The 27,143-nt window shown below is 48.3% G+C and overlaps 1 protein-coding gene across 9 annotated transcripts in view; it reads left to right on the top strand.

Moving 5' to 3' along the window:
- Positions 1–27,143, top strand: part of PALM2AKAP2 (PALM2 and AKAP2 fusion) — a 407,874-nt gene that overhangs the window by 376,457 nt on the left and 4,274 nt on the right. For 6 of the 9 annotated variants that reach the window (XM_053656209.1, XM_053656212.1, XM_053656210.1 and 3 more), the window contains 3 exons: positions 748–3,136; positions 18,578–18,756; positions 23,735–23,773. In XM_053656209.1, coding sequence (XP_053512184.1) covers positions 748–3,136; positions 18,578–18,756; positions 23,735–23,773 — 2,607 coding nt within the window. The remainder of the gene's footprint in view (positions 1–747; positions 3,137–18,577; positions 18,757–23,734; positions 23,774–27,143) is intronic. The other 3 variants (XM_037152811.2, XM_037152814.2, XM_037152813.2) reach the window with 2 other exon arrangements.

The following is a 27,143-nucleotide window of genomic DNA, read 5'->3' as shown; positions in this document are numbered from 1 at the left end:
GTGGTTTTCTTATTTAACCACAAAATTGGAGCTATCTCACATAAAGCATTTTGGGAACTAGAGGGGACATACAGCCAGAAACTCGCATTTCAAAGCAACACTCATTCCTGAACTAAGAGTATTGTTTTGCTGTTCGTCCCAGAGAACAGAACTGCAGTTGATGTCTGTGGACTCTGGAGCCTTGAAGAAGTAACTGAAGGAATCGATTGTGTTTCAGTGTTTTATTTTGGGAAAAAAATTTCTAAAAAGTTTCTTGTGTCCAGAATAATTGTATGACATTTGGCAAAGAATCATAGGTTTTCAAGAAGATGTGTTCGTGTAAAAGGACATTCTTTATACAACTTGGGACACACAAATGTTCCTATTACATTTCTGCAGTAGTTTGCTGTGAGTAATATTTTGGGAGACTCTGGTACAGTATCTATATAATGTCTTCTACTTGTGAAGATGCCTGAGTATCTCTTCAGGTGAGTCCTAATTTACTTGTAAATTTGACAAAGGGGAGCAGCATTGAGGGAAAGTTCTCTGGACACCCAGTAAACACAATGGAATCTGTAGAATGGAGAGGTGTAGGTATCTGTAAGTGCAACAAAATGAACATCGCAAAGCCTCATTGGGAGAGAAATCTCCATGCAGCAGGACTTGTCATTGTTGATTCCTCCCTGTTGGTTATCAGTTAATTTCTCAGTCTTCACGTCCATAGAGAAGTGGTGCCTAACCCCGACTTCCGTTTCCTCTTTATTCCAGAAGCCTCCCCAGCTTGCCGAGGATGATATCCGGCTAAAAAACGAGAGAGACATCTGTGGTGCCAACCCCCTGGATCCTGCAATCAGCTCCCTTCCCTCAGATCACAAAAACATGGAAATTGAGGTCTCTGTGGCAGAATGTAAGAGTGTCCCTGGAATCACCTCTGCTCCGCATCCCATGGACCACCCCTCCCCTTTCTACTCGCCCCCGCACAATGGCCTCCTGGCTGATCACCATGAGTCTCTGGATAATGACGTGGCCAGTGAGATCCGGTATCTAGACGAGGTGCTGGAGGCCAACTGCTGTGATTCTGCCGTGGACGGGGCCTACAACGGCACGTCCTCCCCGGAGCCTGGCGCAGCCATCCTGACGGGCAGCCCAAGCCCACCTGCCCACACAGCCATCCAGCCGGAACCCACCGAGAGAGCCGCTGGCAGGCAGGCGCCTCCTCACATTGAGCTCAGTAAAAGCAACTCTGACACCATGGCAGAGGGTGAAAGAGCGAACGGCCACTCCCCTGACCAGCCCAGAGATCTGCTGGGGGACAGCCTGCAGGCACCCGTGAGCCCCACCTCCTCCACAAGCTCCTGGTGCTCATCCCGAGATGGGGAATTCACCCTCACCACGCTGAAGAAGGAAGCCAAGTTTGAGCTGCGTGCCTTCCACGAGGACAAGAAGCCCTCCAAGCTCTTTGAGGATGACGAGAATGAGAAAGAGCAGTACTGTGTCCAAAAAGTGAGGCCTACTGAAGAGATGCTGGAGCTGGAAAAGGAGAGGCGAGAACTCATCCGGAGCCAGGCTGTGAAAAAGAATCCTGGCATTGCGGCCAAGTGGTGGAACCCTCCCCAGGAAAAAACCATCGAGGAACAACTGGACAAGGAACATCTGGAGTCGCACAAGAAGTACAAGGAGCGCAAGGAGAGGAGAGCGCAGCAGGAGCAGTTGCTGATGCAGCAGCGGGCCCCCGCTCAGCCCTGCACAGCCCCTGCCTCCTCTCGGGAACCTTCCAGCACAACTGAGAATGTGAAGGACGTGGTCACAGAGCAGATAGATTTCTCTGCTGCTCGCAAACAGTTCCAGCTCATGGAGAACTCCAGGCAAACGGCGGCCAAGGGCCAGAGTACACCCAGGCTTTTCTCCATCAAGCCCTTCTACAGGCCTCTGGGTTCGATCAACTCAGACAAGCCACTGGCTGTCTCAAGACCAGCTTCCATTGCAGGTCCTCCAGAAGACAGTGGCGCATCGGCAGCCAAGGGGCAGAAAGCCCACTGCGCCCTGGAGAGCCAGTCTCTGGGAGGGGGCCAGGGCAGCACAGCTCCTAGGGGAGAAGGGCCCTACAGCGAGCCCCCCAAACGCGGGCCCTTATCCAAACTGTGGGCAGAGGACGGAGAGTTCACAAGTGCTCGGGCCATTTTCACCGTGGTCAAGGATGAAGACCCTGGGATTCTGGATCAGTTTTCAAGGTCTGTCAATGTCTCTTTGACTCAAGAAGAGCTAGACTCTGGTTTGGATGAATTGTCCGTGAGGTCCCAGGATACCACTGTCCTGGAGACCCTGTCCAATGATTTTAGCATGGACAACATCAGTGACAGTGGGGCCTCCAATGAGACAACCAACGCCCTCCAGGAAAATTCCCTGGCTGATTTTTCTCTGCCCCAGACTCCCCAAACTGACAATCCTTCAGAAGGCCGAGGAGAAGGTGTGTCCAAGTCATTTAGCGATCATGGTTTCTATTCCCCCTCATCCACGCTGGGAGATTCCCCATCGGTCGATGACCCCTTGGAATATCAGGCTGGTCTCCTGGTGCAAAATGCCATTCAACAAGCCATAGCTGAGCAAGTGGATAGAGCTGTGTCTGGAACCAACAAAGGTGGAGCAGAGCAGCAGGAACGCGGGGCCACTCCAGAGGGAGCTGGAACTGGGGCTTCCAGCTCAGAGAAGTCTCAGAGCATGTTCGAGCCTCCTCAGGTGTCCTCTCCAGTTCAAGAGAAAAGGGATGTATTACCAAAGATCCTGCCCGCTGAAGACAGGGTGCTCAGGGAGCGGGGACCCTCCCCGCCATTGCCAGCAGCGCAACCCAGTGGCCCAATAAACATGGAGGAGACCAGACCAGAGGGGAGCTATTTCAGCAAGTACTCAGAGGCCGCTGAGCTGAGAAGCACAGCCTCGCTCCTGGCCACTCAAGAATCTGACATGACCGTCGGGCCCTTCAGGCTGAGGTCAAGGAAGCAGCGGACGTTGTCCATGATTGAAGAAGAGATCCGAGCTGCCCAGGAAAGGGAAGAGGAGCTGAAGAGGCAGAGACAAGTCTTGCAGAGTACCCAGAGCTCCAGGGCGAAGAACGCCTTATCACTGCCCTCCCGAACATCATACTACAAAACCACTCCGGGTAAGTGAAGTGCCGTGGATGCTGTTGGTTGATTTCACCTTACAGGTTTCTACGTGGCGCCTCCTCTGTGTGTGGCTGGAATGTGTCCAGGGCACACTAGCATGAGGACTTCAGCGCTCGGGGCACGCAGCAGGGGTGTCAGAGTGTCGCCTGCAAGAAGCCTGAGCCTGGATGGTCTTAGGCATTTCCCAGAGGATGCAATAGCTCCTTGCTCATCACTCTGCTGTAGTCTTTGTTTAGCACAGAGAATTGTTCTCTTTTATCTGAAGAGGCTGCTTCTTGGTGGAGGGAGGGACTCTATGAGGCCTGTGGGGCCCAGGTGGCCTGTTGGAGCCAGCAGCTTCACCCTTAGTGTCTGTGAGTTAAATCAAACCCATCTGGTGTGGGCCATGTGCTCTACTAACCCCTTCTGAATGTGAGGTCCCTTCCCAACAGTGGCATTTGTGGTCTGATGTCATAGATTGACCCATCGAAGATGCTCTTGTCCCTCTTCAATGTGATTGGGTTTGCTTCCCGTCACCACGGAGCAACTACTTTGGAATTCAGGGTGGTCCCAGCTATTCGTGTCCTATGACCCGTTTAGAGCAGTTGAGTTACTTTATGAAAAGGCAGGTCTTTCATCCCCTCTCCCATTGGCTGGGCAGTCCCTTTCTTGAATACTTTGTATAGTCGGTTAATGCCAATTATAGCGGTAATTGTTATTGCTACCATTATGGTAGCAATAGTTTTTACTTCCCATTTGGGTACCATGGAAACTGGAGACCCACACATCCCACCACAGAGGGATGCTGCTGAAAATGTGGCCTCAGCTAGTCTATGAAGAGTTGGTTATGGGACCGTACTGACGTAGTTACAGTGAGGGCAAGCTTTCAAAAGCTCCTGTAGCAGTTTGATATTGTCCTCAAATCCAAGTGTGGGGCTTCATAGTTTTAAGAAGTGTGGGTCTGCAAAAGGTTGAGGGGGAAAGTGTTTCTCTACCAGAGATAATTTAAAAGCATTGCCCTAATATAGAATTGTTGGCCTTTACATTGTTCCACCCAGCTCTTAATCCCATTTTGATACTTGGCTCCCATTGAATCTACAGTGACGCAGGGTAACTCTTTTTGTTCTTAATTTTTAAATTCTGAAACAATCTCAACCTAAAGAGTAGTTTCCAAGTTTTTATTCCCAACCAGTTGCCAGGAAATTGCCAGCAGGACGGTCCATCGCCCCCGTGTTGTGTAGACCGCCACTGCATTTGGGTCTGTCTGGTGCTTTCACGAGATGGTGTTCAAGGGATGCGTCTCTGGTAGGAGTATTCCAGAAACAACGCTTATTTTCACTGGATCTGGGCCAGCAGCGCATCGTGTCAGTTCGTCCCATCGTGGGGACAGATGTTAGTTTCTGTCACGTGGTACTCAGTTTGGTTACTTGATCGAGGGAGTGTCAGCCAGGCTTCTGCACAGTGAAGTTATTATTTTTTCTTTCGTAATTAGTATGTCTTTTGTAGGGAGGTACTTCAGTACAATGTAATCTTTATCCTACTCCTCAAAAAACTTTGAATTTATTCTTTTGCCTATTTATATATTTATGGTCTCATGGATTCCTATATGGTCAGTGGGTTATATAATCCAGTTCTATTATGACTTTTAGCCTTAATTTGTTCAGATACAGTTCACGGGAGCCCTTTCAAGCTAACTTCAGTGTCCTTTTGACGTGTCCCCATTACTATCTGGGCATGTCCTTACTTGCACCATGAGAGGCCAGTCTCATCTTATATTTTTCTAGCGTTGAAATCAGCCATTTCTCAAAAGACCATTAGTTTCTTCTAGTGATGAATGGTGTTTAGAGACCAAGATCCAAGTGTTAGGTGTGCTCATTGCTGTTGGATTATCACAGGTACTCTCAATGGACAGAATTAAAGAATGTTTCCTTCCTTCCTTCCTTCCTTCCTTCCTTCCTTCCTTCCTTCCTTCCTTCCTTCCTTCCTTCCTTCCTTCCTTCCTTCCTTCTGTCCATCCGTCCATCCATCCATCCATCTTAAAAACCATGAGTTCACCCACATATCTGTAATTCTAATCTCATACCACAGGTTTCATTTTCTCTTTTTTACATTTAAACCTCCTTCTTAATACCAAGATACCTGATTCTATCATCCTCAATATGTTTATTATATGATTGATTCTGTGCTGGGTCACCACTGTCCCCTACCCACCCTGCTCTGGCTTCACACCACTCAGGGCCACTGTGGCTCCTTCCACCCCCACTGGAGACACAGTCTTGTCCAAACCCAGTTAGTGGCTTTTGGGCTAAATTATTCAGGAAGGAAAGAGAAAGGAACCAGGAAAAGGAGAAGGATGGTGGTTTGATAAGTTTTTTCATTCCTCCAATGGTCAGCTGAGTGTTTGAGAGAGAGAAAACTAACACAGGAGGTTTTTTGTTTGTGCTTAACAGTGGGGCTGGCTTAGCACCAAGATATTAACTGGGCATTCTGCATGGTACCCTAGAAAAATTGTTCATGCCACTTGACTTCAGCCCAATCTGGAGAACCTACTCAAACAAGTGACTCTAAATGGCCTCCATAGGAACCCATGGTCTGATGGGAGAAGGTTCTTCAAGCATCTCGGCCCCTTCTGCTCACATGGAAGGCAGGCACAGTGGTTCTCCTCTCAGGCATAGCTGGGTCCACCTGCCTAGCCACCTTTACATTATTTCATTAGAGAATCTTCTCCAACGTTCATGTGCTCAGTGGGTGTTTTTCTCTTCATTTCACCACATGGCCCTCTTATTTTACTTCTAGCACATGGGCAAAAATAAGGACATTCCAACACTGTCCCCTAGTTCCCTAGTAACTGCTGTCATCTGTCAGGCTTCCTCACCAGACCCGAAGCAAGGCAGGGTCCTTAAGTTGGCCCTTGGCCTCTCCGCAGCCAGTACTGAGTCTGCCCAGCACTTCCTTCTACCCTCATGCTAATCTCCTTTCTATATCCCATCCCTTAGGGTTGATGTCTGCCCCTTTATAGATAGTCAGATGGTTATCCATTTAATCAGGCCTGTGCACCTCATTCCTTCACGTTTCTCTCTAAAACATTTAAAGTAGGTGGCAGGGCTTCCCAGGATTGCAACAAGGGTTAAAATGAACTGAATGCAAAGCGTAATTTTCTTTCTGTTTACGCCTGGGAACATTTGGAGTATTGCTTGGCTAGCTTGCCTCCAAGTTCATGATCAGGGAGGAGGCTGACGCATCACTCACAGTGGCCAAACTGGACGATTCATGGCCAGTGTCAGAACCGCTGACTCCAACTTTGGTTTTGTGAATGGGATGTTTCTAATGCACTACTCCATGTTTCATGCCAGTAGAGGTGACTCAGTGGCTTTGTTCCCTGACTCAGATTGACGATTTAATGTTAGGTGATGAAAAAATATAATTTTTAACTTCCCTGCTGGTGAAAATCATGCTGGAGATATGCTGAAATCCTAAAACCTTAAGTAAATCTTACTGAAAGCCAAAATGTGATAAGGAAAGAGAAACCTACAAATTTTCCCTAACCACACCCCAGGTATCAAAAAGATACATATTTCTGCTTTTAGTTTCCTTTTGAAAAATGGGGGATGATAAGATTTCTATTTTTAAAGGCATATAGTCATTTTCAAAGACCAATTATTAGAAAAAAAATTATCTATACGTTTTATCTTATTGGTCCTTATGTGATTTTTAGAGAAAAAAATTCCACTCAAATAGGTTCATGTTACATTCGTTCATACAGAAGTGAGCAAGGCAGTTCCCCGCCACTGGGGAACTTAGAGTTCAGTAAGAAAAACACCACCAAACAAAGGTGGTAATTTCACGACAGAGACGCATGAGGACCTGTGGGAGCAGAGAACAAGGCAGACCACCTCCCTGGGGGCAGAGGGGGAGTGCCCCTTGCCATCTCAGCTCTGAACTCAAGAAGTTAGTTAGGTTCATCGGGTGGAGGAAATTGTTCCAGGAACAATTTCTATGGGAAAAGCACCTATAGAGTCCCCCAAAGAATAGAGAACATGGCACATTTGAGGTGTTAACATAAGGTCTGGGTGGGTGAGTTAAAGGAAGAGACTGGGAAGAAAAGAAAGTTGGTTGGAGCCAGACAGCTTCTAGGGGTCAGATTTTAGATTTTATCCCATGGTTGGTGGGAAGCCAATGAGGATTTTCAAAGGGAAGTTATCCCCACGCACCTCCAGGCTGTCCTGCCTTCACCTGGGAGCTGAGGGACTCCCGGTCTTCCTCCTGCAACGAGTTCATTCCACCAGCTTCTACGGAGCTCTGGTGTGACTCCTCTGAAGGTGTGCCCCTGCGCCAACCCGACGAGTGACACGCGAGAGGCCATAGTCCCAAGAATGAACATGGGTGCACCTTCCGTTGACGCACTTAGAAGTAGACAGTAAAGAAGGGGCTTCCGCAGGTGCACAGGCCTAATTGGAGGGTGTAACCCACACACTACTGTGAAATGTATGAGGAGTGAGTTTGGGAGGATGACCCAAACATTTTACTGAAGTTAACAAGTTTGGCCTTTTCAAATGTCTTCTCAAATGAAGGGTGTTAACAGACAGTTCTCTTTTTAGTGCCTATAGCCTATTATTAGATATCCTGGTTTCACTTCCAAGTTCTAGGCATGACAGAAACCCAGTTAGTTACTTAGGTGATTAGTGAGGGTTTTGTTGCTTTTTTCTTTTTCAATCTGTAGTTTAGTTTTTTTAAATAGTTTCTCTATTCATGCTAGTTGTTGACTTGATCTATCAAGTTCAATAAGTTGCCCAGTGGGACATGGTGGGGAGTGGTGAAGGAGAAGGTGCGGGCATTGAATCCCTTCTCTTACAGTGTCTGTTCATGTCTTTCAATAGGCAGGAAGAGGTGATAGCTATTTATATTATAGAAGTAAAATTTCCAAGGAGTTTCAACTTCTCTCATCTGTTTGAATTACGATGCATATGCAATGATCATCATGTTATTATAAAGATTATTGACTGGATCTTTTTTTTCCTTTTCCCTTTGCTATCTTTGGGTATCAAAGGAAAAGTCCTAATCCGTCCCCCACCAAAAAAAAAAGAAATGTATGTCAGCCCAATATTCATGAAGCAGAGCATGGTGACTCATTCGTGTATAGCGTCCTACAGAGGGTTATGTCTACTGCCACATTTGCGGGACATGCTCTGGTGACATAAGCTTAATCACGGTGGCTGTGATTGACCAAGGCCTGAAAGCTGTGACTTGCACCACTTACTTCACACTCATTTTGATCGTACAACAGGCCTCTCATATGTAATACAAATTACCCGAACCCTTGGGGCCAGATGTGTTCAGAATTTTTCTAATTGTAGAAAAGCCATAAAGGGTACATACTGTTACTTAGAAAAGCAATCCACGGCACATACTATTGTGTGACGCTCTCAGGCAGAGGCCGGGGACAGTCCCCATCACAAAATTCAATTTCTGCTATAAAACTTAAAGTTAGTCACATTAAGTGAGATAAATAAATCAACAAAGAGCCTAATGCCGGTTCACGTCAGGTTTTGCCACCAAGTAAGTTATGATGAAACTTGGTTTTCAGAGCTTTTTCTGGATTTTGGAATTGTGCCTGAGGGATCGTGGACTTGCAATACTATTTCCTTTTCGAAGAATTAATACCAGCGTCCAGAGAGGTGAAGTCACTTGGCCCAGGTCACCCAGCCTGGGTGGTGGCAGAGCCAGGTTCCAACCCAGGTTTATTTGACTCCAAAGTCTGTATTTTTTTCACACTCTGTCTCGCCTTCTACTGAGCCTGCCCCTCTGTCCTTGAGGTCTGTGAGGTGCGAGGTGACAGCTGCCCACCTACCGTGACTGAGACCAGTTTCCCTCGGGTCCCCCACCCCCAGTCCTCAGACCTGACCCTGCAGGTTCTTGGGTCCTTCCTGCCCCTCCTTTCCAGCGCTCTGGTGACTCGATTCCTCTACTAGGCTGGATGAGTTTGCTTCAAGAGGCTGAGAGACAGTGGTACCCCAGTGACCCAGAATGGTTCCTTTGTCCTTTTAGAACTTAATTCTAGTGCTCCAGATTACAAGAGACAAAATCGCTGGTGCCATCCACAGATCCGAGCCGATGACGGAGGGACTGGCATGGCCACGGCCAGCCGGCCAGCCTGGTTGTGCTTCTGAGTTCCTTCTGAAAGTTCACCCCCAGGAAGGGGCTCAGCCAGCCACTCCACCCAGGCTCATGCCCTGAAATCTTTGAAAGAACTGTGTGCAAGGAATCAATGTGTCAGTTTGAGGCCGAGCAGGGTTAAGTGTTCACTCCCTTAACTGAATTTGCTGGGCAGAGAGTCGACAAAGCAAGTTCACGGGTGGTCATGGAGCGCTGCGACCACTCTCTGCTGTTTTCTGTGGCTCTGAGATTGGTCCTTTGGCCTTGGATCAGAACCTCCCTGAATTTTGTTTATCCGAACCCCCAAAACACGTTCATTTTTATTTAAAGTGATATTCAGGAGAGAATTGGTAAGAAAAGACGAGGTGGAAATAGTGTTTGGCAAGGGGTGAAGGTACTTCTCAGAAGTCCCCACTGAGATCGGGACTTCTCAAACTACAGATCCAAAGTTCTTTTTGGACATTCCATGCAGTGGTTTGAGAAGGACAGTTGCCCGGGTTAGAGCTGTCCTGAGAAGGTGGAGGCTCTTGTCTTTTCTTCTGTCACAAGACTATGGTCATGGCTTCTGGGAAGTAGAACTTTGGAGAATACACATTTGTCAGTAGTGGAATTCCTCCATTCCATAAGCACGTTCTGTTGTCACTGCTCGTTCTGCTGGGTCTTCTGACGGGTCCAGGGTGTCTGAGTTGGTGCCTAGTGGAGCCCATGCCTTGCTGGGGACACTGCAAAGTGTCCTTGTCGTTTGCCTTTTACCCCACGTGACTACTCCACACTCCTGGGAGAGTGGCTTCTGAAAAATCGGAAGGAACCACATGCAAAGAAAGATGCAGCCTAGAGCTGAGAAAGAAAAGCCGAATCAAAGGACCTAATTCCTGCAAGATCCCTGGTAAGAAGTGTAAGCTAATCAAAGCCAGGCCTGGGAAACAGGATGTCCCCCTGTGGCTGCTGGAGTTCAGGGCAGGATGTGATGTGTCTCTTACTAGCCGGGGTGACTGGCTGTGTACTTCCCCAAGGAGAATGCATTTCAGGTCCGTTTGATCTTTGTGAATAAGCTGCTGCTTAACGGGTGGAGGGACCAGGATGGTGGAGGGGAGAATGTGCCCAGTGGGCCTTTTCGATTCCCCTGAAGAATACATTCATATTCATGTAACCTATGTTACTTCTCATGACCTTGAATGTAAACATCAGAGGTTTTCCCAAATTTGTATGCACTTGACATCATAGCTATTCCCTCCTACTCAAATATATATTCATACTTGATGTAAAAATTAGCTGGTCAGAGAAAACCATGGGCCCAAGTGTGAGAGCCACTTATCTGGAATTATTTCTAAAGTTCAAATCCCGACTCCACGGCTCGCTGCCTGCCTACGCCTCTGTGTCCTCACCAGTAAAAATGGAATAAGGCAGGACCGACCCCATCAGCAACTGGACAGTGTCTGGGATACACAAGGCTCCCGAGAAGGTTATCATTGTGGTTGTTACTATAGTTACTGGTAGGTTTCTATGAAAAGGCCTAGAAAACTTCAGCAGAATGACTCATGAGTTACTTGTCATGTCCCTGAAATAAATGGCAGCAGATGCATTAGAAAATCGCTTTCTATATGGGATATTTTTCCTGTGGCTTCCTTAGCATTGAAATTCCTCTTACGAAATCTGGGTTCAGGAATTAGTTATCAGTAGTCAGCCGTAATTTCAGAAAAACCAAGTTCCAAACCAAGTGTGTTGGGCGACAATAAAATGACAAGTACGGTGACCATAAAATAATTCCCTTTTTTTCTCTTTGGGAAATAATCTTCACACAGCTGCACCCGCCATGTTGGTAGAAATGCGCTGAATGAAAAGGTCTTGGTGAGCAAATTGCTTTTTACTGCGTTTTCCTTCTTACTGTTTCAGTGAAATGTGTTCTGTTTTGGTCTTAACCTGGGTTTTCCCTGGAGAAGCAAAGCTCTTCCCTTCTTGAGTTTTCGTCTTCCAGTTTTGTTCAGAAAGAACGGCCCGATATCAGCAACGCAGTCCAACACCCCGACTTACCATTAAGTAATAATATTTGTATGTCCCTGGGGCTTGTTTCGCCAGGCAGGAGGGTATTTGTCATTTCTGAGCGAGGCTTCTCGTCTGAAGACTCCTCTCATCGTGTCCTCCCACGCCTGGGCCTTCAGAGGAGATGAAAGGACGAGAGACCGGCTCCCCGGGGAGCGTGGGTCTCAGCTGCACCTGGCACAAGCCCCATGCCCGCAGGTCTGACAGCAGGATCTTCCCTTTACTGAGAGGAAATGAAACTGATAATGCGAGTCTGAGCTCATTTCTTTCTGAGCTCATTTCAATGACCTGTGAGCCGTGTTTGATGTCTGCAGCCTCGCCCCAGAGCTGCGTGAGGAAAGGTCACTGAAGGCGGCCTGAGCCGAGGCATGTCCTCTGGTGGGCGTCTTTGTTCGGTTGGGTTTGCTTTTTAAACGGGAGTGGGTGCTGGCTTTCTCTTTTCTTTTGGAAAAGTATAGGAACAAAGGCTCTTTGATTTGGAATCTCAGACACCATATACATGGAATAATATGATAATCACCAAAATCGAAACATCTGATCCAGTTCGTCTTCTAAACGTTTGGAATCCGCGTTCTTGGCTGTTTAGAACTGAGTCTCGTTCCCACAGAAGGCGGGTTCGGAGGACACGCAGCCCTCGCTCAGGTTCCCTCGGATGGGAGGGAGCAGCTGCGGGTTTTTCCGTCTGCCCCCGCCAGCGCAGCCTGGCACCTGTCACCGATGCCCCAGGGAAGTCCGTCCTGCTCGGGAAATCCAGAAATGCCGCCAAGGCATGGCTGCTTTCTCGGGCCTGGAAAGTGCTCTATTTATAAAAATAAACAGGAAATCGGATTCACATTGCCTAGTTTTCTCTTCCACTTATGATGGGAGGCGATGCTTACTGATTTGGAGCGAAAGTCCAGTGTTCCAGCCCGCCAGTGCGGCTGTCAACAGGCGCAACCAGTGCTTTCCCAAGGCCTCGGGGAGGGGCAGCCTGACGGCCCTCCGGCTGCGCTGCCTGCTGAGATGCCAAGGCTGCTGGATCTGCCTGGTTCATGGAGGCCGGAGTCAGCCGCTCGCTCTACTTTTCTGAGCATGACCAACAATACTTTCAGAAATGTTTCTGATTTGTTTTACGTGTTAAAATGAATTCATGCTTATATAGAGTAAAGTGGGAGAATAAGCATACAGATCACAGAGACTCCCAATCCTGCCCTGCTCACCACCTGTCTTGTTTTCCTCTGTGCACACGGGTGCATGAAAGACAATTTGGGTTAATGTCGGTATTAGTTTCCTACCTCTGCTGGGACAAACTGCACAGATCCAGTGGCTTAAAACAACACACACTTTACTATCTTATTGTTCTAGAGGTTCCAAGTCTAGAGTGTGTCAATGATGGACCGGACTTTGTCCCCCAACCCCCGGAGTCATATGTCGAAGCCACGACTGCCAGTGTGCGTGGCATTGGGTGGTAGAGCGTTTTAGGAGGCAATTAGAGTCAGATGTGGGATGAGTGCCCTTTTAAGAAAAGCCACCCAAGAACTCGGTCACTCTCTCTGCCTGTTGAGGGCACAGCTAGAAGGCAGCCACCTGCAGGACAGAGAGCCAGTTCTGACCAGAACCCGGCCTCACTGGCATCCTGATCTCAGACTCCCAGCGCCCAGAACTGTGAGGGGGAAAAGTTCTGTTGCTTAAGCCGCCCAGTTCATAGTATTTTGTTAGGGCAGCTCAAGAAGACAAAGATGGTATCTCTCTGGGCTAAAATCAAGGTGTCAGGAGAGCTGTGTTCCTTCTGGAGGCTTCAGGCGAGAGTTCATTTCCTTCCCCTTTCCAGTTTTAGCTGCCCCCTGCATTCCTTGGCTCCTGGCCCCTTCCTCCATCGAAGCCAACAGCGTAACGTCTTCAAACCTCTCTCCTCCTCTTCCTTCCTCATCCAGCTTTCCTCTTAAGGACCCTTGTGATTACATCAAGCCTAACTGGACATTCTGGGATAAGCTTCCCATCTGAAAGCCCTTTACTTATTCACATTTGCAAAGTCCTTTTGCCGTGTAAGGCAGCATATTTACAGGTTTGGGGAATTAGGATTTAGGCATCTTTGTGGGAGCCATTATCCTGCCTAGCACAAGACACGCTCTTGTTCATCTTAGCGGATGGAGTTGTTACCAGTCGCCATGCACACACTTCTGCTTTCTTTCACACAGATCATAAGGGTGGACCGGGATTAGAACCCAGGAAGTCTAGGTCTGGAGCCCACACTCTTAAAACAACTGCATTCTATCTGATTTGCCAACCTGTTCTTTGCTTTTAATGTAGTTTGACAGTGTTCCCATGACCCTAACTGTTTTCCTAAATCTGACTAAAACACGATTTGTAATGGCTAAGTACATGCCCCATCATCTAAATGATGACTTTCCCCCCATTTTCCTATAGTCAGACATCTCGGTCGTTTCCAAATACGTGTGACTACTGGAAAAATACGGTGGTGAGAGTCAGGTGCCCACACTCATTTGCTGACCCGGTGGAGTTCCCGGGGAGCTGGTTGATTGGTGCTCGTTAGAGTGGTGTTTCACAGACCTTTCCTCGAGATACGGACACTCTGTGGGAATTTCTAACAGGGAATTCCGCGAAGCGAGGTCCTCTGGTTAAGCGAATTTGAGAAATGCTGTACACGCATCCTTGAATTAGAGATTTACAGCCATATTAGCACTACAACCTCAGAGAAGTCCTCTGGTAAAGAAGTCTCTCTCTTCCTCATTGTTTCCAAAGCTTTCTTCAACCCAGTGATTCCCAGGTGAATGTGACCGATGGCTTTCCGTTCACAGCACTGAGCGATGTCCTACAAAACTTAGGTGTTGGATTGCAGTTTTGGAAACACAGCTTTGGAATCATCTCAGCCCAGTGAAGCTGCTCACCCTTGAGCACCTTCAATGCTTCAGCCTAAAACTCCCCCTGATGGAATAGTTCGAACAAAACCACGTCTGTAGAATTAACTCGAAACCGTGCCTACCCTCCTCTCGGAATTCCAGTCTAGCTCTAGCTGTCCTCTGTTGGTTCCTTGTGTCATAGCTCATGTCACACCTGTGTCCTGCTCTGTAAATGCCAGGCCCCAGCCTTTGGTTAAGACTACCAGGTCCGCCCGGAGGTCTGTGCGACTCTTACCCTTTGCATTGTCTCCCAGGGTCGGTGACTGGGATCCTTACGAGCGAGTGCTGTTCTGTAGAGCGTTAGGCCCAGGTGAGAACCGGACAGGCAGGATGTTTGCCATTGAAAGAGTAGCTCCCTCTCGGCTGTCACCAGCTATGAGTCATTCACCAGGTGAATAAACAAAAAGGAGAGCAGGTTCTGATGAGGCGAGTGGGGGTAGAGCCTGGGGGTCCTGGGAAGTGCTGGGTGAGATGCGGGAGGATAAGGACCAGAGATGAAGTCACTGTTTAAGGATTCTAACCTGGGTTTGTCCTCGAGGCCAAGAAACTCCAAGGGGCCCGAGGCCACAGACAAGGAGGAGATAGACTTTCTAGGCCTGCGGGACAGATCATTTGCGGCACATTCATGCACATGGTCCCCGAGGCCCAAACAGGAGTGGTGTTCATGTGTCCACCATGGAAGGAAGAGCATTAGACCGTTTTTTTCACCATCCTAATTGTGAGGACTGTTGGCTCTGGACTTCTGAGGAGGAAGGCGGGTGTGGAGTAGGTCCTCTGTTTCAGCAGTCTGTGTGAAATGGCGCATTCCTGAAACGGCACACGGAATTCCAGTGCGTGGTTTGAACCAGGCTGGGGCAAGAGTTGTTGGCGAGGGTCGGGGGAGGTGTTGCAGATGAGAGGGCCCAGCAGAGAATCCTGGCCAAGCCGACCCCCCGATACCAAGGGGACGGTGCTGTGTCTCCTTTCTTTGGGGATCTGTGACAGCTGTGCCTAAGGCTCTGATGGGGGCTTGGTTATTTGGTGTCTCCCGTTCTCTCAGATCTCTCACCTCCTTTCTCTTTGGAAGCAGCAGCTCTGGACCGGCTAACCCAGTTTCTACCCTGTTACTCCTGTGACCTCTAGTGTCTGTAAATGGTAAAACTTGCTTTAGGGACTAGGTGGTTTTACGAGAATGCAAAGAAGTAAGCAGGAAAAGTCTCTCCTGTTTAATGGTTAACCACTTCTCTCTATTAACCCTTTGCCCTCTTTCCAGATCTCTTTCAGCCTCCATCCCATCCATATAATTTATCCATAATCAACTTGATTTGGCTCCCAGACCAGACCTAACTCTTGATGGTTGCTAGCTGATGTAACTTGGGCTGGCATCAGCCTCCAAGCCTCTGTGGTCCGAACCGTTCACAGACGGCATGGTAGCCACCCCAACTACACCCCGAGGTTATTGGGAGGATCGAGTGCTGTGAAGCCCATAAATGAGGTGCCGTCTAAACGTGCTTCTGATGACTGCACAGCCACGGAGCCTGTGATTCTGTAGGCTGAGACGGTTTCATTTCAAACACCTTGGTGAAGACATTTAAACTCCTTCTTTCCTCAGATTGTCTATTGGGAATTCTCTCCCTATCCACAAGCATTTCATAAGAGGTGCTGTGTATATTTCATAATGTGTTCACTGGTTCATTCAACAAACTTGAGCTCCTACTTTGTGCCAAATACCACAGTGGGTGCTCTGATCCAGTGGTGACCAGGGCAGACAAGGTCCTGCCTTTGTGCAGTTTATATGCAGATGAACTAAGGGGTTAGTAGATGATTGAAATGGTCCCCATCCTCAGGTGGCCTTACAGCTTAACTGAGAAGAGAAGCTTAAATGGAAAGATACGATACAAGTCAGCCTTTCACAGACGGAGGAGCTTTCACAGACGTCTAAACAAGTTCTGTGGGGCAGGGGACCGACTGTGGTGTGTGCGAAAGGGTGAGGCAGGGCAGGTAGACTGTGCTTCCTAGAAGTTGCAGGCTGGAGGCGTGGCTGCTGGGAGGAGATTCGGGCACGTAGAGGTCAACTGGTTAACCAGGATGACCAGCCTTGGTGATTCAGTGTTTATTTCTAGAATTGTAAAAATTACGCAGAATACCCACGAAATGGCTCATTCTCATTCTATAGACTTTATTCTTTGAGATTCCAAGTATGTAGTAACTGAATACATTGGATGCTTGCTCTTCTAAATATTAACTTTCTGAATCTTAACTTAGTCCTTATGCCACCTGTATGGGGTAGGTACCTCTTTTATTATCACACCCGTTTGACAGGCGAGGGGCCGAGATAGACACACAGTAAAAGTAACTTGCCAGAAGTTATTTGGCTGCTAAGCGGTGGGTTCAGACCCAAGCAGGCCCCAGGCCTTGCATGCTCACCCCAGGGGGGGGGGGTCTCTTTGCTCAAACCTTCATTTAAAAGGTCAATCTGAGGTTGTGGAGCTATATTTAAGTATGCAGAGGTGATGGTACCCTGAGGTCTGCATTTACTTTAAAATATTTCAGTATTAGGAGAGGGGGCAGGGAGGGAGGAAGGATTAGCTGAAGCAGGTGTGGTAAAGTCTCAGTAAATATTTTGTGTAGTTGACGGGGAGCCATTATCACATTCCGTAATTTCCATAAGAAAAAAGCAGAAATCATCTAGTGAATATGGGAACTCACATATTTTTTTACCTTGCTGTTAATGTCAGAAGACTCTCCGTAGATGACCTGGGTAATTTGGGTCAAGGCAACGGGTCTCCGTGAGTTACTAGTGTAACGGTGGCCCTTGCAGGAGGAGGGCTCCGTTCTGTGTATGGAAAACAACATCCCACCTAATTGCCACATGTGACGGCCATGGGTTTTCTTTAAATCAATAAGGGTTGATCTTCTTGCCAAGTATAGTTGATAGAATAGCTAAATGTGTGAGTCAGAAGAGACCTCAAAGATAACTTCTTCCCAAATCCTCATTTTGTTGCTAGGAGAACGGAAGTGATGACCCCAAGACTAGCGGGAAAGTGTTACATGATTGTCTGTAGCCAACCACATGGCGAGTTCATGGGAAAGCAGATATGAAAACCTGGGTTTCCTGAATTCTAGGAGGCTTTCCACCTCCCATCAAAAGCAGCTGTGCCCAGACAGGGGCCAGAGCAGCCCACATGGGGACACGCACCCCAGGCTTCACTTGGAAGTTGAGCTAGGGGAGGCAGTCCCCAAGTTAAAAGTCTGAGGAAGAAGGCAAAGAAAGAGGAGTCCCCTTAGCCGGGGACTGGACGGGGGCAGACGGGTCTTCAGTCTAACCTTGGCAGTTTCCAAACTGCGGACTGGAATGGCCCCACTTCTTCTGTGTGCTTTTCCACATTCCCTGTCCACGGGCCCTCTGTCTCCCGTGGAGGCCGTCGTTGGAACAACCCTGACTGTGGCACCAGGAGATACATCTCAGGGTGCATTTGGGGCTCTGTGGCGATAGAACCCACTGCTTGATGGGCCAGAAGTCAGGCCCAAGCATTTCCCGGGAGGGAGGAAGGCAGAGGGTCTCAGTGGGAGGGCCCAGTTTTTGTGCCCTGCCGCCCCATCTGAGAATTCCTGTAAGGCATTTCCAAAGTTCAGACCACGCCTTCCCCAGGGTGGTGCACAGCTTTTCTACAGCGCCCACACTGTCTCTGTGGGCATTCAATCCTTAGGGTTTGGGGGAGGGGAGGGAGCCTCTGATCCAAATGCTGTAGGACCGGGGCAGGTAAGGTGAATGAATGAAGCTGGTCCAAGCAAGACTGGGGCCACCTGGGGAAAACAAGCCTGGTTTCCCTTCACGGTTTTACAACACTGTACTGTCCGTGCCTAAAGCTTGGGCAGGTCAGCTGATAGCTGGTGGCTTTTGACAGAAAAGAAAGAGCCTGGTGAGGAAACCCGGAGCCCTGGGCCCCATCACTGGCTCCCAGTAACCTCTGCAGAGCCCTCCCTTGGCACAGTCTCAGTTTTCTTCATCTCTAAGAAGTGGGTCTCTAAGGCTCAAAGGTGCTATTACTTCACAGTCTAATTCTATGGCCTGTAGGAGAATACATGTCCCCAAAACAACTGGAACCCACTGGAACATGTCTGTCTGTCTGACGTATGTTTGCAAAGTGCCCAGCAGGCCTCTTGGGTCTGACGTTTTAGCCCTGGGTTCCCTGAGGTCCTTGTTGGGTGGTTTGTGATGTTATCCTCAAGTAACTCTGGTCCCTATAATGAGATGTCCCGCAGGTACCGTTGTCCGAGCACCGCTCTGTGTCAGAGGTTGCTTGTTTGCCAGCTTTCTGCTCTTTCTGAAAGCAGTCATGAGCAGACAAGCTTAGAAAGGGTATTCTCTTCGTATTGTTTCAGGGAAAATAGAGAAAGTCAGACCTCCTTCATCCCCCACACCTGAAGGCCCCAGCTCCCAGCCTGACTTAGCCCCCGAAGAGGCTGCCGGATCCCAGCGGCCCAAGAATCTGATGCAGACCCTCATGGAAGACTATGAGACACACAAATCTAAAAGGCGCGAGAGAATGGATGATAGTAGTGTAAGTTTCTCCTCCTTTCCTCTTTCACTTCTCCGAGGGCGGACGTAGCGTGGCGTACGGTGTTCCCGCTCGGGCACAGGTGTGCATACAGGTGTCGGCCAGCAGCGTGGCTCCAAAACCGATTTTCACATGTGTGGTTCAATATGCCTGGAGTTGGGGTTGGGGTTTTACCTTGTTTCTCAAAAACGCTGGTCATGCAAGGAACGGGTCCTTTTGCTCCCTATTGTAGTTCGAGCCCACTGGCGTGAGATATTCAGTGGGAGGAAAAACACTGTGCAAGGTGGGAAGGAGGAATTAAGGGTCCTGCAATCACCCTCCCATTTCAGGGCCCTTAATTCCTCCTTCCCACCTTTGCACAGGGAGCTGATTTCTCCCATCGCTGGTCTGCTCTGTAGGATTTTGTTTTTCTAGAGAACTATGACGATACTATTCCTTCAACGTCTGCTGTGGGCAGTCCCTATAAGTGTTACTCAGTGCTCAAAAGACTAAGTGAGTTCAGGGCTGTTACCAAGCCTTCTGTATAGTTTGGCAGGAAAGAGCCATTTAAAATGACAGTTAAAAACCACATGGCTACCCTGAAGACTGTACATGATGATGTTCACATTGACCTTGAAGGAAGTCATCTGCTCTGTGATTTCTTTCTCCGGTAAGAGACCTAAGGACTGTCCTTGCACAGCCACGAGCCAGGGATCAGCCTCAGGGTCCACACCAACCTCCTAGGAGTCTGCTGGCCTCAGTCTCTTAGCATTTATTGAGGTGCCCGCCTCTTCCCCCAATTACACTTAGGTCACAAATAGCTTGGCTTAGTGGAAGATGCCACTCTGTTCTCCTGGGACAGTCCTGGTTTATGCTTGTTGTCCTGGTGTCATTTTTAAGTGTCCCCTTTCCCTCTTAGAAGTGTCCCAGTTTGGATGGCAAATTATTTGGTCACCTTAAACTTGAATGCTGTGGGGCTCACAGTAAGAATTCCAGGCTGACTTATTGCCTTTCATATCCTGGTTGACTAAGTTAAAGAATTAACTGCAGTCTCTGCAGTTGAGACTCAATGTTGCTTTCAAAACATTTGGCGGTAAAGAAAGCAAACACTCCTATAGCAACCTGACGGCTCCCTTGGTGTCTCCCAGGCTCTCCTGGAGTCTCTAGCTACATCCTTGGCATCTGCACCCAGCTCCTGTGTTAGGCTGGCGTGTGGCTGGGCTGTCTTCCCGTTGCACAGTGGGATGTGCCTGGCCCCCGGTGCCCGCTGCAGACTTTCCCACCACCGGAGCTCCTCCCTGAGCCCACAGGGCTGTCTCTCTCCACCAAGTCACTCCAGCTGGTGCTCCTTTGCAGCCCCACTTATAATATGGAGTTTACCTTTTGTGTATTTTTGGAGCCTGTGACCCTTTGGAAGCCTACTGCTAGGAAAAGGGCTGTTTCTTTTCTCCGGTGATCCCACAGCCGGCATCAGCAGCTTTGGGGGAGTTGGCTGAGTGGGCCCCTCGCATCTGGAGTGGAGGGGGAAGACCAAATGGAACCACTTTGCATGCGCACTACGCAGGTGTTTTCTAAGCGCCCTCTACATGTCTCCTGTCTATGCCTTTTGTGTTGAAGTGCAGATGTTAGAGGAAAGGCCTACACACAGAGGCGAAGAGCCCACTCTTAACTCATTTCGTAGGCAGAGGCTGGAAGCCTTTTCTGTGCAAACTCGGACACTCTGGCCAGCCACCTGGAGAATGCCAACCAGGTTGGATTTACCCCCTTGTTTACCAGCATTAGGGCAGCTGCTCCGAATCAGAGTTTAATATACTGCTCGCTCTTCTTGTGTGTGACGAAGTGGCAGCCTTCTGGCTCTATTTTCTTGTGTAAAGAAACATTTTGCACAAGGAAGAAACCTACTAACCAACCAAGTTGTTAGTATCCCCAGATCTCGGATTCAGAGCCAAGTGTTTGACTCAGTTATTGATGTTGCAAGAAAACCAAGTTTGCTGTTGAAAATTCTTAGGAACAGAACAGAACAAAATCTATTCAGTCCACTATAGCCCTCTTAAGACCTGAATCTGGGAAAAGCACACTCAGGTTGCTTCTAAAGCAAATACATGGTCAGAGCCCCTTGTCACCCCTTCTCTTATTCCTCTTGATTCTGGGGATCTTTTCTATCGTGTCTGCATCAGTCCCTGGAGATCATGTTGACGTTTACCTGTAGGAATGAACAAGCCTTCATTTGTTTTCCCAGCTGCCTGTGGCCCCTTCTTTAATTGTCTCTCATACCATAAGGATCATAAAGAGGAGCAGATGGGTTGCCTGGTGCTCCCGTGGCGTAACTTGGCTTCCCTGCCCTGAGAAGCTGTAGTTCTGCTCTGGCTTCTTAGATTGTCCACCCTCCGAGAACCTCCCATGGCTCACCTGGGTCCAGGGTCACCGTGGTACCAACAGCAGTGGGTCGGCCTGCCGTTACACCTTCCAAAAAGTCCCTCACACATGACCAGGACCAATCGTGTTTGTCCATAGGAAGTGATGAGCTCTTTCTGAACTGGACAAAAACAGTTCTTATTTGTTGTGCTTCCTAAAGAGAAGACAGACTTAAAAAAACAAAATAGGGTGACTAGGGTGCAGGCACAGTGATAGATTAGGCGCAGCGGTGTTCATGAGCCTGAAGGACAGAAGACAGACAGGATAGAGGAGCCGCACGGAGCTGTGCCTGGGGTTTTCATGAGTCACTTTTGCCAACCGACCTGTGAAAACTGACCCTTGCCATCAAACAGGTGTGGCAGCGCCCCTGCCCCTGCATTGTCCCCACTTGGTGGAAAATCATATGCAGAACAGGCAGGGAGGCCTCTGGTTCACGGAATCCCTGCCCTGGGGGTGAGGTGGGGGACACCACAATATCCGGTGGGCTTTTCGTGTTCTTCCTGAGTCGTCCCTCTCCTGCTGGGAACAAGGTGAGGGTTCAGAGAATGACAGAAAGTGGAAAGTTAAATCACGCACTGTCTCTCAGAACACGGACCCAGGAGTCACTGTATCGGTGATATTGGGTCTCTGTGGGTATTCTGCTCACTCAGCAGAAAAAGTCCGTGACGAAGAACCAGGAAAAGCCCCTTTTCCCAAAAAGTTATCTCCAAGTGGCCCTGCTGGTTACGATCTCAGCTGGAGTGCATAGGCTGTGCCCACCTGGGCTGGCTTCCTTGTGCCACGTGGCGTGGACACCAGTGAGTGTCCCAGTGCTCGAGGCTTCAGCCAGGCACCACATACTAATGGGCCCCTGGGTACGTGGGGGTAGGAGAGTTGCTTTCTCCACCCCACACCTTAGCAGCCACACCATCACAGTCGGTGAGTGGAGCTGGGGACCGACTTCAACCCCACCGATCCCCTCCCTCATCCTGGTGCTTCTGCGCAGTGCACTCACCACACACCCAGGTGCAGCAGCCGCGCTCCTGTTGTGGGTCCCTCTGATCTGAACATACTGTGTGGAAATGCCCCCTTGTCTGGGCCCGAGGCCTGCTCTGGTCCGTCACGCAACACATACTGCACGGGTGAATCACAGAGTCCTAAAGGGTTTCTTGGTGCCAGGCAGAAAAAGGATATTTAGATAACTGTTTTTCTGGCAGTTGTTCCCTCAACTTGACCTGAGCCTCAGAAGACGATGGGTTCTTGAGCCAGTGATGCCCTTGAGCTTGGTGGGTGGCTTTCTCTTTCCTGACTGAAGGGACACTGCCCTGAGTCCAAATTCCAGCCTCCTGGGCACTCAGCCCCACCCTCATTTCTAGCACAGGATCTATTCTTGGTAGATTTTTCCTATGTTCTCTCTCTCTGGCCCCAAGAATAGATGCTGAAAGGACTTTCAGCCAACCTACCCTGTCTGGAAATAAGACAAGGCCTCACTGATTCTCCTGGGTTGAGTCAGAGCTGGAGACAAGCAGTTAGCAATTGTCTAAGAATTCCTGGCACACATTTTTCTCTAGACCAGGACAGCCTTGGACGGTTGTGGCTGTGATCCCACTGAGTGGTTGAAAGAAGCCCGTCCACCTCCAGTTCCCCCTACCCCACCCAGACTCTACTGAAGTTCAGCCACAATCAGTGATGTTGGGTGCTACCCAGCTTTCTCCCTCCCTCTCACCCTAGGAAGGTGCAAAGAAAGGGAGAGCCCCAGACCCGTCCACTCCTGGCCATCAGCCCAGTGGCTACAGAACTAATTTGTAAGTGCTACACATAAGAAGCAAGCGGTGATCACAGACATTACGATCTCAATGGTTACAATGCCAAAAACCCATCATGCCTCCAGCGTCCTCAGTAGTGTCAGTGCAAGCTCATCACCGTGAGTCTAGACGGACTGTCCAAAGTTGGTCATTGTATCTCATTTCCCACAGCCAGGACTTTTTCTCCCCCTGAGCTTTTCTTGCAGTGACTTGTTAGTCTGCTATAGGAACTGAAGGGTCATTTTAGTCCCTGCAGGTACTTGTCCAGGCCTCCGAGGCAGATAAGAGAGGCTGTCTGGTTTCCGGAGGCCTCCTTAGGTCTAGGGCTCCACAGAGCTGGATTGCAAGCCGCGTTTATCTGTAGTCGGGGTCTCCTTGTCATGAGACAACAGGCCACAAGACTGCTTTGGGGTTCAGAGAACCCGACAGGAAGAGAAAAGGCTCCTTGGCTTTTCCAAAAGGGCCACCAAGGAGCTCGCTGTGGGCGTCTGGGTGGTTGCACACTGGGGGGTTGGGGGATCTTGTTAATTCAAAGCACAGAAACTGGAAGCAACAAATCTTGAATTAACAAAGTACGGCTTATCTGATATTTTTATTAAATAGTGATGGGGTATCTATTTGCTCCAAAAGATACAGACTTCTCAATAAACTAATATCAGATAAAGCAAGTCTTGGCGTGGGTGTCTAATGGTCTGCTGGTGTTGCCCCTCCTGTCTGCCCCGGTGTGGTACTGGTTCCCAGCTGGGGCTATTCTGTGAGTGTATCTGCCATGTACTAACCCTGGTCTTTTCCCTCTCTGCCAGTACACCTCTAAGTTACTGTCTTGCAAGGTGACTTCCGAGGTACTGTTCAACTTGTTTGTCTTGGTCTTCCTGCATGCCTGGCCCAGGTGCATGCTGTTGTGGTTTGCCATTTCCTGGTGGGTTGAATGAGAAGAACAAGAAAGCAGTTTGTCTCCCTGTCTTTTTCTTCCTGCCTCAAAATGTTGGCTCCAGGGCAACCAGGATGCGCCCTGCTGTGCTTTGCTGTGCCGTGTGGTGGGGTCACAGGGGACCTTGCTCGTGGATCTGGATGGTGTTTGCACTAGAGGGCACAGCCAGTGGATTCTTTGTTTAGGTTTTTGGGGCACTGATAGCCAATATTCCCTAGTCTGGTTAGAAAACGATGCACCTCCATAGGATCGAGTCTACCTCAGTGCAAATCCGTACAGCTCCGTGCCATGGCTTTAGGATGTGTTAGTCCAAAAGTGAACCATGCCAGCTTCCCTTTTACCCAGTTGTTCAATCTGTATTTTTGTTTTGGAAGCTTCTTAAAGCGTTGAATTCCTCCCAAAGTCTCCTTTTCCCTACAACTTCCTTTTATACAGATTTCACCAACTTGTGCCGTGAAAAAGCACTTTCTCATTTTCCCCATTTTTTCTCTTTTGTTCTGAGAAAAGCATAGAGTTTTTCATATTTTTATTTCTAGAGCATTGTGTCATTTCTAGTTTAAAAGAATTATTTCAAATACACAGAATTGTAGAGAGAATCGTTCAGGTATTCGCTTAGTTAACAGCTTCTTGAGCACCTACTACGCATCAGGCACTTTTCTAGGTTCTGAGAATAGATCAGTCAGCAAAACAGAGTCCCCGATGTCATAGAGCGGGCATTCAAAGGTGCCAGATGCCACGACATAATAAAACAAAGAAGCCCAACTATCCAGCTTTGTCCATTCCCATTATTCCACAGCATTTGCTTAATATTTCATTTAAAAAAATGAATATTGCCGCTAGAACTCAAGCCCCCCCTCTTTCTTCCCCCAGTTCCCACTTCGCTCTCTCCTGAGAGGCAACTGTCCCTGAGTTTGGTGCTCATGGGTTCCATGCATGTTTTTATGCCATCCTATGTAAACAGTATGTTCCAGGTTTGCATGTGTTAGAACTTTCTCCGAATGACATCACATTGTAGTATCCTGTACTCCTTACTTCATTTTGTCTGCATTATTTTTAGATGTGTCCCTATGGAGACTTTTGACTCTAGGTCACTCATTATAACCGCTGTGTAGTATTCCATGGAAGGAACATCTCACTGTTTATTTTCCTAGTGAGGGAGATGTAGATTCTCTGAAAAAAAAAAATTATTGCCATTACAAACAATGCTTTGCCAAGTGTTATACATGTCTCTGCACCTTATGGCGGTATTTCTTTCTATACCTAGAAATTGAAGTACTGGTTACAGGGCTTAGCTAGCCCTGCATTCACTGCATAGTATAAAATTATTCTTCAAAGTGATGTGCTAAGCTATAGCACAATATAAATTTTCTAAAGATTGTATTTATTTTTTAGACAGAGGGGAAGGGAGGGAGGCATTGGGAGAGAAACATCGATGTGAGAGAGAAACGTCAATCGGTCGCCCCTCCCATGCACCTTGACCTGGGACCGAACCCGTAGCCCAGGCATGTGCCCTGACCTGGAATTGGACAGGCGGCCTTTCACTTTGTGGGACGACACTCAACCAACTGAGCCACACCAGTCAGGACTAACACAATGTATTGGTAAAATCTCCCTATTTAGCCAAAATTACAGTTAACTATGTATATGTAAGTTGATGGTTATCAGTAATTTTCTTCCATAAGGTATAAAACGAATATGGAGAATGTCATTACATGTACTTTTCTCAATGTCTAGTTGTGATTTTTAGAAACTTAGATGTATTTTTTAACTTTTACATGCACCTTTCAGTTTGTGTGTGCAAAGTGAACAGGTGACCATTTCACACAGTATAGAGAGCCTTCTAAAAATGCCTTTTATTTAAGACTGCTTCATAGTTTATAAAGCCCCTTCACAAGATGATAGAAATGATCATTGTTTGAGAACTTACCGTGCAGGGGAAACTTTAGCCGAAGGCCTCCCATACATTGCCTCATCTATTCCTCACACCAACTCTGTACTGCAGGGGGTTTTTTGTTCCCCTTATACATATAAGGGGACTGAGGCACAGAGGCAAACTTTCCCAAGATGACGTAGTCACTAGGATTTAAACCGAGAGCTGCCTGGACTTCGGAGTCAGCACTGCCTCAAGAGAAACCCCGTGAGGTAGGGCGGTAGTGCCCCATCCGTTTTACAGGTAAAGAAAGTTGAGGCACAAGATCCCGTGAACAACAGCAGCATGTTCCAGAGCCAGAAATAGAGCTCAGGACTTCCAAGTCCGGTCCAGCCCTGCTCCTCTGAGCCATGCTGCCTGCCACGCACTGAGCACGGAGAGTCCTCCGTGTGTAACTGCAGCAGGTCGAAAAGCATGCTTTTTCCTACTGACATCTCACTCTTAGACTCCTAGTAAGTGGCCATGATATGCTTACACACAAAACACTGGTGTGGCTTACGTGCCTGATGGTGAGCATGTATTCAGGCGACATGACTGTGTCCTGCATGTCAGGTCCAGCTGGCCCTACTGTGAAGGCTATTCATTTGTCAGAGGGGCAGAGAAGCAGGTGGAGATGGACCCCCGGAATGTGCTCGTGCCTGGGCTGCCAGCACTGCCTGTCATCTGCACCTCCCCTTCCCTTGCTTAAATGATCGTTCTTAGAATAAGCAAAGCCTTCATTGCTATTTGGACAATCAGTCAGGGTTGGCTCTGCCGGACTTTTCTTTAAAATCAGAAACTTCACATCCTAAGCTAATAATGCCATCATAATTTAACTGGCTGGCTGGCATGCATGGGTTTGCTTCGGGTGGAGTGGCATGAAGCTGAGCCATTTCTCCTGTGTTAGCAATGTTAAATATTATTTATCTGGACCTCATCTTGATCAAACCCAAGTGGGGACAGATTGGCTGACATTTCCCTCAGGAACCCATAGACCATCCTCAGGAGCCGGAGGGAGCGGCCCCCACCCTGACAGTGACGGGCTGACTCGTCCTGGATGCTGTCAGTTTCATTGCACTCACCGCTGTAGTACCCATGGCCCTCAAGTTGCTCAGATTGCTTTTTGTTGGCCTGAAAAGCTATTTTCCCCCTACTTAATACCTCTTTGAAGTTTAATTCTACCAAAGGACACTGTCATGCTGTACATAGCATCATACCTTCTAAAGATTCACAAAGCCTAATGGATTGAATCCGCACTGGCCCGGTTGTTTGGATTTGCTCCCTGGTTTGCTTGTTTACAAAGTGACTAAGACCATCGATAGCTGTGCCGTCACTACTAGTTCCATGAGGATATTTAAATGAAAGTTAGTTA

Source organism: Artibeus jamaicensis, unplaced genomic scaffold, assembly GCF_021234435.1.
Source record: "Artibeus jamaicensis isolate MK-2021 breed Jamaican fruit bat unplaced genomic scaffold, CSHL_Jam_final scaffold_1964, whole genome shotgun sequence".
NCBI lineage: Eukaryota > Metazoa > Chordata > Mammalia > Chiroptera > Phyllostomidae > Artibeus > Artibeus jamaicensis.
Note: the sequence above shows the minus strand (reverse complement) of the source record. Positions and strands in the feature narration are given on the sequence as shown.